This window comes from Malus domestica, chromosome 05 (genome assembly GCF_042453785.1).
Source record: "Malus domestica chromosome 05, GDT2T_hap1".
NCBI classification, from domain to species: Eukaryota; Viridiplantae; Streptophyta; class Magnoliopsida; order Rosales; family Rosaceae; genus Malus; species Malus domestica.
The window spans coordinates 7,816,139-7,831,631 of record NC_091665.1 but is presented as its reverse complement, the minus strand read 5'-3'; the positions used below and the strand labels follow the sequence as shown (position 1 = coordinate 7,831,631).

At 38.4% G+C, this 15,493-nt stretch overlaps 1 protein-coding gene across 13 annotated transcripts; it reads right to left on the bottom strand.

The window, feature by feature from the left end:
- Positions 1–9,784: 9,784 nt before the first annotated feature.
- On the bottom strand, positions 9,785–13,055 carry LOC103436609 (metacaspase-1). Of its 13 annotated transcripts, none has more exons than XR_011581738.1 (6): positions 12,717–13,021; positions 12,409–12,624; positions 11,644–11,977; positions 11,259–11,370; positions 10,366–10,492; positions 9,785–10,292 (listed from the first exon to the last, which is right to left on the bottom strand). XR_011581738.1 is itself a non-coding variant. In XM_070823006.1 (6 exons), exons 1-6 carry the CDS (start codon positions 12,910–12,912, stop codon positions 9,906–9,908), a joined length of 1,104 nt encoding a protein of 367 aa, XP_070679107.1. In that variant the 5' UTR covers positions 12,913–13,055; the 3' UTR covers positions 9,785–9,905. The 13 variants fall into 13 exon arrangements, 9 of the variants coding, with proteins under 9 accessions (XP_070679107.1, XP_070679106.1, XP_070679105.1 ...); XR_011581737.1 differs by having other exon boundaries at positions 9,785–9,965; XR_011581740.1 differs by having other exon boundaries at positions 11,644–11,974; positions 12,717–12,962.
- Between the last annotated feature and the right edge of the window lie 2,438 nt (positions 13,056–15,493).

Here is a 15,493-nt window from a genome sequence, read left to right as displayed (position 1 = left end):
CTCTTAATCCATATAAAGATTTATGTAGCCGGCACACATAATCTTCACGTTTTGAATCCACAAATCCAGGTGGTTAAGCCATGTATACTTCCTCTTGCATGATGCCATGGAGAAAGACATTTTCACATCTAATTGCCTCAATGTCCAACCAAAATGTGCAGATAAAGCTAGAACAAGTTTCACTGTTGTAGGCTTCACAACTGGACTAAAAGTCTCCCCATAGTCAATGCCTTCTTTTTTTATTAAACTTTTTAGCTACTAGTTTAGCCTTATACCTCCTAATAGAACCATCAACATTCCTTTTGATCTTAAAGACCTATTTGCAGCCTACTAAGTTCTTGTGCTTTGGTAGAGGTGCCAAAGACCATATACCTTGATTATGTAAAGCTGAAATCTCATCTTTCATAGCTTCATGCCACACTGTTGACTTTAATGCAAACTTATAGGTTGTAGGCTCAACTTGACTCAAATCAACTCCTTCATTTTCATGTATAGTAGCTAAAAGAGCAATTTTCTTTGAGACGCCACTCTTTGACCGTGTCTGCATAGGGTGGAGATTCATTGGTGGTATAGACATAACCACTTGTAGGTGTTCAGGTTGGAATTCAGGTTCCATAGGAAGTGTAGGAGACAAGGGCTGTGTAATTGATGCACCAATGGATTGATTAGAGATTGCCTACTACATGAATGGCTAAGGACTCGTCTGCGGGTGTAGCTCGCTAACAGGTAGTGCTGGTACCGACTTGTAGCGTTGGCAACAGTCGTACTTTTGTACTAACTCCTTAGCGTCTTGGTGCATAGTAGGCCAATAGTAGCCTGTATTAAGAGCCTTCTGTGCTAAGGATCGACCTCCGGAGTGATTTCCATAAATGCCTTTGTGGATTGAGCTTAGAACCTTCAAGTCATCAGGAGGCGTTAGGCAGCGGAGATGTGGTCCGGTGTAGGATTTTCAGGTGAGAATGCCGTTCCACTTATAGTAGCGTGTTGCTTTGATTTGGAGTTTCCTAGACTCCAATCTTTCGGTGTGGAGTGTGCCGTTGACCAGGTAGTCTATAATAGAACTTTGCTAGTTGGGAATTACACTAACCTGTGACATTTTGGCTACCGGCTCCATCTTTATGATTGGCTTGTCTAGATATTCCACCAGAATAGAGCGTTTGAATTGGTGGTCGAGAGTGAAGTCCTAAGCCGGCTAACACATCTGCATGGGCGTTGTCTGCCCAGGGACATACACATCCTCAGATATTTTACCGTGTACTCCCTAGTAGTCTGGCTGGTGATTAGCTCGGAATCAAAATGAGTTGTGAGCTTCTTCATTGCCAAATCTTTTGCCATTCGGAGGCTTGCTAGTAGGGCCTCGTACTCTGCTTCGTTGTTAGATGCTTTGAAGCTTAGAGTGATCGCATGCTCGAGCATTAAGCCGTCTGGGGTGACAAGAACCACGGCCGCTCGTAAGCCTTTGTAGTTGGATGCGCCGTCGACATGCAAATGCTAGAAATCTCCATTGAGGGAGCAGGTGCGGCTAAAGTGTGCTCGGCTGCCTTCAGGGCGTCGTTGGGCCGCTCTGTTACGTTGTCAAGGCTAGGCATGAAAGCACGTCTAGATTCGGCAGAATAGTAAGTCATGAGGATGACTGCATGCATTTGAAAGTAAAACTTGAGCTTGCGGGTTGCAACAACTATCGCCAAAGTTAATTTTTGAATTTCTGATAACATCAATGAGAGCTTTTAATTTATGGAATACAACTAATAGCATCGAGGAGAGCTTTTAAATTGTGGAATATTAGTCGGGTCCCCATCTCTTCTCGTATGATAGTAGAGCTTATTGCTGTTTTAGATGCGACTGCTTGTCCAGTCAGACTTTGAATCTCTTTCAGAGTAGTCATATTCAAGATCGCTCGGATTTACCTTGAATGGGCATTGGTGAACTTCGTCCCAAAGTGCATGCTTTTTTGCCAGAGCGAAAGAGTCTGCCAGAGTTAGATCTTATTTCATTATCAGTTTTCTGAACAGTAGGTGGTCTGCTGGAAGTTCTTTTTGGAACGCTGCTCTAGCTATCGAGTCATTGCATCTAACTATCCTTGCCTTCTCTGCTTTGAACCTCCTTACATAGTTGAGAAACGACTCTTTTGGGTTTTTCTTGACGTCGAACAAATGGTCGGACTTCTTTTTGATCGAGCGGCAGGATAAATATTCTTTAGTGAAAACCAAAGAAAGTTCGTCGAAATTCTGGATGGATTGTGGCGGCAGGGTGTATAACCAATCTTATGCCTCACCTTGTAGAGTGGTGGTGAATATCTTGTACATGAAATCATCGTTGTTTCGATAGAGGATCATTGTGCTTCGGTAGTGCTTTAAGTGTCTTTCCGGGTCTTTATCCCTTTTGAAAGATGTGAAATATGGCATGCTGAACTCGCGTGGAGGCTCTGCCTGCTCGATCTCATTCATGAAGGGTGACCTGCTTATGTTGGTCATGTTCCATTGTAGTGCCTTGTCGATGACCTCGTTGCGTTGGAATTTACACAATTGCTTGGTTAATAGTCTCTCTACTTCTTCCTAAATTTTCCTTTGTTAAGGTAGTAGAGCTCTCGGCTGCCCTCAACTGTGACTTGCTGGTCTAGGTTGCTCTTCCATGTGTTTGGCTCGTCTATGCCACGGATGCGGTGCGTGTAGCGCGTTCCTAGCATGCGAGTGAGTTCTTCGCAGGCTGCCGGTTGAACTTGAGCCTTATTGAGTGACTGCTTCTCTCCGTCTGTCGTGAAGCTTAGATCGATGTGAGGTGGATAATGCTCCTTGCGAGCTTAGCCGCGAATGGACACTTCGCCTAGAAGGTTGCTCATGTTGACTATCGGAGTGTGACCCCAACCGTGAATGTATGCTCTTCTGTGGGCCTAGTCGATAGTGCACACTCATTCGTGCTCTAAGACGAGAGTATAGCTATCTCGGGGGCTCAATCGGGAGTGTACATTGCCTGAACGCTCGGTTCGTGGCTGGTAGAGTGGCTGCTTGCCGGGACGCTGCTGGAGAGGTTATTTGTCTGCCCTTGTCCTACTTCAAGACACCTCGTCTGGGGCACGTTGCATCTCGGTGTGCTGCAAGAGCTGGTTCACTAAGGTCGTCTGTTGTGCGAGGGCACTCGTCAACTCTATGACTTGTTGAGACAAGTGTTGTTCTCCATTTGGGTTGGAATAGCTTATAATGAATGCATCTTATTGACCAGTGGAAGTGTGGTAGACTCCGGGCACGAGATTTGAGTTAGGAAATGTCAAATCCGAAGAAGAATGTGGTGAAAATGCTCCTGGTTCGATCGTCGGTCCGGAAATTTGAAATCGGGACGGTTGAACTAATCTTAGATCGATTTGGGCTGCTTGGTAGGCCACGTGAGCAGGCTGGGCCATAGGAGCAAGCTGTGCCAAGAGAGTGGACTACTCGGCTGGAGCAAGATGGGCCACGAGAGTGGGCTGCTCAACTGGAGCAGGCTGGGACACAAGAGTGGGCTGCTCGATGCGTGATGCATGCGAGAGTGAAGCTTGGGTCGTGGCTTTAGTACCGTGAACCACCTTGGATGGCACGGCTCGGACCATGGTGAAGGCACCATGGACCTCGCCACGGGTGGCTGCCGAAGTAGCCACCGCGGTGGTTCCCGTGGTGGAAACTTATGGTGGTGGTGCCGCTCCCCCTAGGATCACATTTAGTCTTGTAGATCGCCGCGATCCCATTTCTTGAATATTGGAATTTTCACTCGTGGAGTTTTCTAAATTTCTAGCCATTGTATTTCTCTTTTATGTTTTATCAAAGAATCTTTGCAAATAAAAAATTCTAATAATATGGACGTATGAAAAAATACAAGTGGACTAGAAAATAAAGAAATACTTTTTTATGCGAGAGTCTTCTACGAGTGTAGGACTCAACTCTCAATGAAAGCATCAATTTGTGGATGCAAATTTCTTCCTCCTTGATCTTGGACAAAATTGCACCTACAAAACAATTAACACCTTAGGGTCAAGGCCAAGAGCCTCACGCACCCACGATAAATGGGGGGGGGCTTTGGCTGAAGAACCTCTGATGCCAAAGTTAGAATTTAGAGAGAAAATTGTTTGGAGAGTATTGGGAACTTTGCAAGTGTGTTGAAATGATGTTTTGGTGAAAATGGGAGCCTATTTATAGGGATAAAGTGGCCAGTCCCCTTTGGATGTTTTTTAGGGTGTAACTTATGGTTTAATGTGTGATTTAATGGATTAATTAGGCAATTAATCCATTAATTGGTTAATCAACACATTTTTGGAATAAATATTTTGAGGGTTATGTAATTTATATGGGATGTTTTGAAGGTTATGAAATAATTACCTTGTGGAAAATATAGGATGAGGATGGATGAAATAACTTTGAATTTGTTACCTATTTTAGGCACTTTTGATTTGGTTGAAGGATGATTGCCCGCTGCTCGCTCATAGGAACCCCGTTGTACCTCAAGGGTATTTTTGCCCTCTTTTGTCCAAAAATCCACGTGTCGCCTTGTGATTATTTTTGGCTCCACATCTATGTTTCATTTGGGGTCTATTTACTTGAAGTTAATAAGTGGGGTCTATATTTGTTTTCCATATTTGGAGATTTGGAACAAGCAAAGCAATTAAGCAAGGCTGCAACTTGCAAGTGCAAGGTGTTTTTAATTGAATTGTGAATTTGAAAGTAAATTTGAATTGGATTGTGATTTGTGGATATGTAAATTGGATTTTGAAATTGAATCGGATATGTGAATTTGAAATGGATATAGATAGGTGAAATTGAATTGGATATGTGAAATTGAAATGGATATGTGAATTTGAATGGATATGGATATGGATATGTGAAATTGAAATCGAAATGGATATGGTATGAAATTGGTATGAGCTAGATTTTACAGTTTTGTTTTTCTTCCTTGTTGCATTATCTGAGAAAATTAATGCATTGGTGATTGAGTGGGGGATTGAGAAAAAGTTATTTTCTATTACTTTGGATAATGCTTCTTCAAATATTTCTTTTGTTAGCATTTTGAAGAATCAATTGAATATTAGAAGTCTTCTCGTGATGAATGGTGACTTCTTTCATGTGTGTTGTTGTGCTTGTGTTTTGAATTTGACAATCCAAGATGGACTAAAAGAAATTGATTCTTCGGTGATAAAGATTCGTGAATGCATCAAGTATATAAAGGGCTCTGAGGCTAGAAAACTAAAGTTTTATGAATGTGTTAGACAAGTAGGGATATTGGATAGTAGGAGAGGTTTGAGACAAGATGTCCCTACTAGATGGAACTCAACCTATATTATGCTAGATAGTGCAATTTTCTATCGATATGCTTTGATTCATTTAGGGTTGAGTGATTCCAATTTTAGTAGTTGCCCTTCTCCTGAAGAGTGGGATAAAATAATGAAGATTTCCAAGTTTTTCGGGTACTTTTATGAGGTTACGTGCTTATTCTCTGGGACAAAGTACCCCACATCAAATTTGTTCTTCCCTAAGGTGTTCGTAATCCAACTTCAAATTAAGGCAGCCATAGAGGACTCTGAAAGCTTCATGAATAAGATGGGGACTTACATGTACATGAAGTTTGAGAAGTATTAGTCAGAGTACAGTTTGATTTTGCCAATTGCAATCATCTTAGACCCTCGTTATAAATTGCATTTTGTGGATTGGGGTTACACAAAGCTTCATGGTGTGAATTCGGTCGAATTTACAAAAGTTAATGACAAATTGAATGTTCTTTTTGGTGTGTACTTGGAAAAACTTTCGCATCTTGATAATTCAAATACTCCAGTGAATTCAGTGCCTAATCATCAAACAGAATCTGGAGATGTTCTCTTTAAGGTAACCTAAGTTTGTTTTTATTTACTTTATATATTTGTAGTAGTAGTACTATAAAAAGTGTTGATATTATATTTGAAATTGACATGATGCAAGATTCTTATTACGTTTTCGTTTTTATTTTTTATGATGTAGAATTTTGATAATAATTATGATTGTTCAAGTTCGATTGAAAAAAATGAATTGCAGAAGTATTTGGAGGATAAAAGAATAGATAGAAAAGTAGACATAGATGTTATTTCTTGGTGGCAAATGGAGCGTTTTCATTATCCGATACTTTCTCAGTTAGCACGAGTGTTAACAATTCACATTTCAATTGTTGCATCAGAATCTACATTTAGTATTGGGGGTTGAGTACTAGATCAGTACCGTAGTTCATTGTTACCAGAAACAGTTCAAGCTTTGTTGTGCACACGAGATTGGCTATTTGGAAAAGGACGTAATATATTTTTGGGTAAAGTACAAAAAACTACCTCAACTATTGGTCTCACGACACCTTCATACCTCATCTTTTTAAAATGACAATGTCATACCTCATCTTACGAATTTGTGCCAATGTCATACCTCCGTCAGTTTTCTATTAGTTTCTTTGTTAACTGCTGACGTGGCTGGATATGGGGTCACTCACTAATCCAACTGGATTAAAATATAATTAAATATATTTTTTAATAATTAAAAATTAAAAATTAAAAAAAAAATCTCTCTCTCATCTCTCTCTCCCCCCTCTCTCTCGCCTATCTCTCTTCTTTGCATCCCCAAAACCCCTTCCCACCCAACCCCCTTGTCCCCTTCCCACTCGTCCTCCCCAACCTTCCTCCACCACCCTCTCTCTCCCCTCTCTCTCTCTCTCTCTCTCGCATCTCCCTCTCCTCTCCACCATAGTCTCCTTCCTCCCCACTTTTTTCTCTCGCCGTGCCCAGAACCCCCCAAACCCACCTGGATTTTTTTCATCCGCACTTCCCTCTCCCACTCCATTGCCCACCGCCAATCCGCCGTCGTTGCCATCTCCGAAGCTGTCAAGGAGAAAGGGAAAGAGGGAGAGCTGTCAAGGTCGGGGTCAACAAGGTTGCCGTCTTCCCCTAACCCAAACCCAGATCCCACCCCAAACCAGCCACTCCCATTCCCACCAGGTGCCTCTCTTCTCTTACTCCGCCGCTCTCTCTATTTCTAACCTACAAGCATGCATAAAAAACAAAGCACCCACCAATCCTGAGAACACACCATTAACAAAAGTTAAAAAATCCATCTTCCAGTTTACCTCACCTTTCTAAGAAAATGGAACCTTCAGAATATAAAAAAAAATTCATTTCCTTTCTCCCACATTTTCCGAGCAACCAAACAAAGCAAAACCATTCAATTTTTTCCCAAAAAAAAAAACCCAAGTTGTATTCACAAGAGACTCGGCAGCGGTGGTGGGCGCAGGATTGCTGCTGTGTTTTGCTGGGCTTGAAGATGGTGCTGGGCTATGGGAGCAGAGGGAGGTGGCAGAGGCGGTCCTCAACTTCTGCAAACCTGACAACGAAGTCGATTACTTGGTAATCATGGGGCGACAAGGCTATCAAGGATTCGCAGAAGTATTCGAACCCATATGGGTAGTTTGGTAAGGAAAGGGAGGAGATCAATGGAGTGAGTGGGTACTCGGAGAGGGGTGAGGTTGGTGTGTCGGAGATCGGCGACTTCGATGTCATCAGTTAGAATAGGGAAGAAGGTGATGGTCGTTGGTGGATGGAGTCGACGATGAAGAAGAAAGAATGGAGGGTGAGTGCGAGTTGCAGATGAAAGAAAGGTGGGTGGGGTTGTAGATGAGAGAAGGGAGAAAATGGGTGGATGGGGAATATAGGGGGTGGATCGGATTTGGGGAAGACGGGAAGGGGAAAGGGGGTGGGTCCCCATGTAAAAAAAATATTAAATGATTTTAATTTTTTTAGTTTTTAATATTTAATTAATTTTTTTAATTTATTAAGCCATGTCACTATTTAAGCCAAGCCACGTCAGCACTTAACAGAGAAACTAACAGAAAAATTGACGGAGGTATGACATTGGTACAAATTCGTAAGATGAGGTATGACATTGCCATTTTAAAAAGATGAGGTATGAAGGTGTCGTGAGACCAATAGTTGAGGTAGTTTTTTTGTACTTTACCCTATATTTTTATATGGTATAGTATTATTGTTTTATTTATTTTCATAATTATTTTGGTAAACTTCTCATAATTTGAATGGTTTTTAATGTTTGGTTTTTCTATACTTAGTTTATGCGGAAGAGAGTTCTATAGTGGAAAACCATACTGAAGACATCATCAACATAACTCTTGAAGGCAATAGATCAAGCCAAAGTTCTAATACAATTTCCTCATGATGATCGATAAAAATTGAGGATTTTGTATAAGGAATAATATACAAACTTTGAGTTCCATTGGCAAGGTTTAAACTTTTGAGAAATGCTTCACAACCTTGAAAACAAAAACTCTTTCATTTTGCATATCCTTGCACATTTAATATTTTGTAATGGACTAGTAGTGTATGGATGTATTTTTATTAGGCTCTTATTTTCGAATGTAGATGTAGTACTTAACGACAAATGTGTTTTAATGTTTTGATGTAATATTTATGTGGCAATGTATGGTATGTGCAAATTTAAGATAACGGGTGTGACACAACATGATCCATTAAGATAACAGGTGTTACATGAAAATGACATGAACACAACAGACACGACCCGTTTGCCAGGCCTAATGATGATTGCTATGTCTGTTGCAATGAACTAAACCAGGAGGTCAATATGTCAAGTGTGAGGAAGGATGTAGTTGAAGCTGGTGGAAGTTTTTGGAATTTAGTTACTGCCTTGTTGGCTGCAGAAGAGGATTCTACTACTATGTACAAGGCCAAAAGTTGGAAGAATTAGACTGATGAAGTGTGTGGTGTGGAACCGTCGGGGGCTGGGTAAGCCTTATTTTATAACTTAAATTTAATTTGCAGTAGCAGGGAGCTGGACTTTTTCGGTTTAATGGAAACTAAAGTGCCTTGGATAAGTCCGGCAAGGTTTTACGGAAAGTATTTTGATCATGCTTTTTGTTGTGACCCAGTTGGTAGGGCTGGGGAAACATGTTCAATAGACCCAAATAATTAATTTAGTATAATTAACAATTAATTATATCTTCTCACCATTCATGTAACGTCGTTAGTACTATAATAGGAATGGGACCTCTTAGGTTCTTATTATAGCTAGCAATAAAATTAATTAATAAATTAATTTAATTTTACAAGCTATAAGTGGCATCTATCAGCATTCATGATTACCCGAATAAGATAGAGCGTTAGCTAATCATGATACTTTTTTGAACCTTGATTGTAGTTACAGTGCAATTCGATTTTTCTATCATCCATATTCCGATCAAGATTTATGTGATATGGAATAATGTCAAAACATATGTAAATATCTTTGATCACCATGATGCATCTCATGTTGAAGCAGTTCTTAAAAACATAGCTTGATCAACAAGTAATTCGGCCGAAGAATTCCGAGATGGATCTTCAAGTGACATCAAGGGATATCTCTTTCTATTGAACAATTACTAGAAGGTGATAGATCCCTTATTGCACATTCATATATCTCCATAATCATACATATGAACCCGAGCAACACACTATCAGGCTCTGTGCTATAGTGAGGGTGTTAAGGTGAAGTCAAAGTTCATATATATAAGCACAAGATATCCGATCTAAGAACTATTTGCAAACTATAACTTGAAACTTTGTAGCTATTAACATGTCGTAACCATCCATACATTTAAACTTCTTGGGTGGTTACTGTTCACTAAACTATGAACTAGAATACAAGTCTCTTTGCCCTAACCTTGTTTAGGACATTATTTTCATACCTTAAATCATATAAACTCATTCATAGTAAATTAGCCCTCTAATGTAAAAGCCTAAACTCAAGAATGAATTAATATTGCCCTATTATTAATTATTTAAAATGAAATTGTTACATAATATTCAATATTACAAAATTAGCTTTTAGGACACAACTCCCAACAAGAACTTCACCAAAAAAAAAATGTCATTACAAGACAAATTTCTTCAAATTAACATCAAACGTTTCAGAAGATGACAACATAGGTTCCTGCACACAACCACATTAAGTAAATTTAGCAACTAAGACAATTTCTTAGTTTGACACTAGTGAGATATATGCATTTTTTTTTTAACCGAAGTAAGATGCATGCATTTGAGCATCCAATCCAATTGGCATTGTGTGGAGAGGACCAACATCTTTTAAGAACTTATGCTAAAGTTTCATCCTTCCACATATAATATTCTCGACAAAACAAAACTAGTGTATTACAATGTACACTCATGATTCGGAGCCTGGCTGTAACTGTTTGGTATATCAACTTTGCTAGGAATTGAATGAGCTTTGTAGTCAACATGCATGTCACATATGGTACACCTATTTGTAAGAAAAAAAAAAAGTGAAGATCTAACCCATTTGATTTAACATGTTGCATGAAGTGAAAGCAAACCTGTATGGCTTTGCGTCGAAGTACAGTTCTCAAGAATTTTGAGTTATTCCCTTTTTCGCGGTTAATCTTTTTAATGTAATTTACCATCTCGTCAAGCAAAACTCCATATGTTATGTCGGTCTTGTTCCTAACAATTTCAGTGAGAAGGTATGTCATTGCACCATTCATTGTTTTTCCAGAAAAATCCTGCATTTGTGATATATACATTATATTGGCTCACATGAAAATGAAGTAAAAAAAGAAAAGGGGAATGTTGAACGGTTTAGAGAATGTTAGCAAGGCTTTATGACAAGGAATGCTGAACGGTCAAACATCAACCCGTGCAAAAATGAGTGTAATGAAGATGAGAATGCTTTGTTAGATGTGTGAGCACATGAGAAAGGACAAGATTAAAAATGTGGATATCTGAGGTAAAGTAGGAGGGACTGCAACTGAAGATAAGATGAGAGAAAATCAGTGAAGGTGGTTTGGATATGTTAAATGCAGACTTACATATGCTCCGATTAAATACGATTATGAGATAGAAGCTCAAAGGAAAAATGTTAGAGGAAGACCTAGGAAGACTTGGACAAAGACTTTAAGAAAAGACATGGAGTACTTAGAGCTAATGGAGACTTGCTCAAAACCGAGCATAATGGGGTTTTCAAATTCAAATAACTGATCTCACTTAGTGAAATAAGGCTTTATTGTTGTTATTGTATTTTTATTGAACGGTTTAGAAAGGCCTTATTAAAGAAAACGTATGCCTTCCAATGCCATCATTTTGTGGAGATAAGAAGGGATAGGTTTTCTTTCCCTCCTTACCAACTAACATCTAGCTTCAACTTGGAAACATTCAGAAGTTGGCTTTTCATCATATTTTCCTTAAACACAATAATAGAGGGATCACTTACAGTAGTATCAATTGCCATTTTATCATCTTCGCAAGCACTAAGAGAAATCGCTAACCCACCCTTTGTACTTTTTCTAGCACGAGATGGAGGAATATTATCCTTCCAAGCATTCCTGCAAATTAACACGTAAAAAGAAAACGTATTTTCACAGTTAAAGGAGAATTTTTACAGAGTTATGGTGAGATTACATTGCATGCTGCTATGGCATGGACATTATTAACTCCTAAACTATGGATTTGATGCCCATGATATCTAAATTGTGAAACTTTAATCACATTTATAATACGTGGTATTATATTCTCATAATATATATAAATTTGATGTCACAGATTGAACGTATGCAATCATATAAATTTGAAGTTAAAGACTACGTAAATATGCTCACAGTTTAGGGTTGTACACGTGCTCCAGATCAAGAATCGTTCCACTGTGACAAGCATCAACGATAGCATGAAGTGTGACACCCTCCTCGAGTGGCCAAACAATGGTTTCATTAATATCATTGTCAAGGATCATTCCCTCTTCCATAAAATCAACAGGGCAAATGGTCTCGTCGAACCCATCAAGCTCATCGTCTTTGAAATCAGGCTGTCGTAAGCCATGCCCCGAGAAGTAAAACACCAACGAGTCTCCCCGCTGGCATCCTTCCACAAGCCATTTCAAGGAATTTTCTATATTTTTCTTTGTAGGAATCCGCTCTAGGTCACGCGGATCATCTTCTGCATTCATTGGTAAATTGAAAACGTAAACATATTATCTTATAAAGCACAAATAACGTTAGAGCCCACTCTCCAGCAAGATAATATCCGCTTTGGGCAACGCCTAAACGGTTTTGTTCGTGGGTCTCCATACCCAAAAAACATCTTGCTACGAGAGATTAGATGTGCGCATGTAAACTACATTACATTTCCTCCCCCAAGCGATGTGAAAGTTTGATGCCAACGCAGGGTCACCACAAATAACCACTTCCTTCATATTTCCCCCTTTTTTCTTTCTCGATTCATATTTTATGATTGGCTTCTCTTTTAACCTTTATACATAATATTGGAGACCAATGTTTTCTAATTGAGAAATAATTATACATGTAATTTACGAATGGTTATAGGATTACGATCGACAAATAAAGAAAAGCTAATTAATTAATAATTACCTGAAAGTATGCGTATGCAGTTGGCAGGAAAACGGAAGGTCTTAGTCAGCAAGTTTTCCATGTTTTTCACATCATTATAAGTGCCTTTGAGCTTGTATTTATGTTGCTTGTATGTCACCCCGCAAAGAAGTGCACGCTTGTTTGGTTGAGATCCACTGGGTACTGGCTCCTCCGAGCGGGAGGAGGGCAACGACATCAGCGTCCCTGTCCCTGTCCCTGTATAAGATTGCTTGAAACTATTACGACTAGAACTATACAACTACTAGAAGAATTGTTTGATGATGATTCCTTGGTTTGAAAACACCTACCAATTTGACATCTCCGGAAGCTATGACGCTCACCTTTGTGATCTCCACGACCACGAACACTAGTTTCTCGTTGTGTTTCTGCAGCAGCACTGCGAGTCGTGAGTACATGACCGCAGACGCATCGGTGCTGTGTGCCATACAGCGTCATTTGAACCCATTGCCTGCAACTAGGGCAAGCGATTTTTTTGCTTGCCATAATTGTCCATGTATAATATATATCAAAGGCTACAAGGCCAGTTAAGTAATATCAATATATAGAAGCGTAGCCATATAGAGAAGCATAATACGTCGAGCTTTCATATCATGTGGGATTTTTAATAATTAATTGTCAAAACCAACAATGGTAGAGACGTTTTGGTCCGCTGAGTTAGTGAAATTTTTCATTGTGACGGGAACATGAGTGGAATATCATTTGTTTTTATATAAGTGATAGGAAATTTTATTTTTTAAGTGATTAATTTTTTAACACACATACCCTACCATCTGTATAATGACACAAGATGTACCACCCCGTATACCAATCACATTGAAAAATCCCGTGTACTGGTCACACTGGAAAATCTCTAACTAAGTTGAGCATCTTCATTTTATCAAATATATTCCTAGCCTTATTTAAAATGTGGGAGATCAACCACTCAAAGAAATTTTGGATACAATTTGATACCTAGAAAATTTGAGACGAAAGCTTTGAAGAGAAAAGCTCTAACCACTTATTAGCCAATGCAAGGTTTATCTTCTCATCAATATGAGACTCATTCTCAATACAAGGCAATCCATTGCTTATTACAAAAATTAATGCATTTTAATTTAAAGGTACAGTGTACGTTAATTCACATGTCCAATCAAATAGCATTTCATGCATGGACCATGCTTCTTTGTTTATTCCAAGTCATGTAATAAAAGTACGAATTAGATGCCCTAAGAAAGGCAAAAGTAACATGGTAAAGACGAGCCACTACTACTATCATGGGATTCGATTTAATTTAATTCATACTTTATATTTTTTGGGGAATGGCCGATAAAAACCAATCTTTGTATATTACTCAACATATTCGCCCATGGTTTGCTTGTTTGTGGATTTGTTTTTTCTTTTCATCGTTTGAAGAAAAAAATGTGTTGACATCACTCACCTTTTTAATTTAAATCAATTCAAATTTTACTTGGCATAATCAAGAAATTACATAGGGCATGCATGCCAAACGTAAGTTTCAAATAAAACTAAAGTCGAGTTATCCACTAAATTAAACCGGCAAAATTGTGCTAAAGCAGGTTCTAGAACCTATTAGGAATTTGGCTCATCAATGTTAGTGTCCTATTTTTTTTAGGATTGTATTAAGGAAAGTAAAGGTGCATAGATCATTGTCTAAAAAGAATTAGGAAAGAATTAAGTTTCCTTGTACTATTCAGATTAGAAATCCTAGAAGCCTGATTAGAATATAGGAATCTTAATTAGAAAATAGGTATGTAACAATTGGTCTTTGTACTATAAATAGACTTGTTGGGGACTGATTATTCACATGAACAATAAAGTAAAGCACTTTGAGAGAGTGTGAGGGGTGAGAGATATTAAGACCTAGGGTTTGTGACAGGAAAGGGGATTTTTCTTGTAAACCAAACTGGTTTTCATACTAGTGAAATAACTCGGTAATCACCGAAGTGAATGTAGGCCAGTTTTAGCCGAACTACTATAATTCCTCGTGATCATGGCGTGCGTTTTCTTTTATGTGTGGTGTTTTGGTTGTTTGTTTGTTCTTTGTGCTTTATTAATTGTGGGTCATGTTATAGCCTATCGAAAACAAGAACATAAAGAAAGCGTGTTTGTCCAACATAACCAACAAGAACTAGATGCCTTTGCTTTTACTCACTGCTAGTAGACCTGGCAATTTCTTACACGATCTATTAACACGATACGTAAACGATACAAAAATAATGGATTTCGGGTCAACACAATAACTAATTGGATCATTATCGGGTCACACGATCATAACTCGTTCATAACGGGTCCATAGCAGGTTTACATGAGAATGACACGTGGGTAACCTATTTCGACACGATAAGAAAAAAGTTATTTTGATGATTTTAATTTTTTTAACTACTAAAAAAACTTACTATAAAATACAATAGATATAATGAATATGTATATATTGTTTATTAATTATTATTCTATATAAATTTTAAAATTTAAGTTTTATTTATTTATTTATTTTTATAGTAAATTATAGGCAAAGATTGAGATTAAAAATCATAAAACACATTAAAAATAAAAATATCAGGTAATTTAAAAATACCAAATATATTAAAAAATTATAATAATTAATTTATATGTGCGAAAAATATGAAAAAAAATATGCAAACGCTCGTAGTTGCATCCTCTACGCTTTGAGGATGGGTATATGATCGTTTGAATTTTTAAAACCATACAAACTCTCATGAATAATATTTTTAAGGGAGTTCATGACACACCCCGACCTGGGGAGGTCGAAGCATGCTGGCCATCACCGTGAGGCGACCTAACCATAAAGGTAAGTGACGTAAAAAGCTAGTAAATTTAAAATTAATTAGAACTAATTATACTAAATAGTGAAAGAGTGCGCAATCGTGGGAAGAACCCACTACAATTATTCAGAGCGTAATAGACAATGAGACTACAGAAGAGTAGTCAAAGTAGCTAAGTACACTTATTACATAACAGTGATAAGTTCGTGTGTCTAAACAGAAGAGAATGTCAGAACTGTCGAGATTCCTCGAGTGCCATAAAGAGTACAACTATCTAGGTT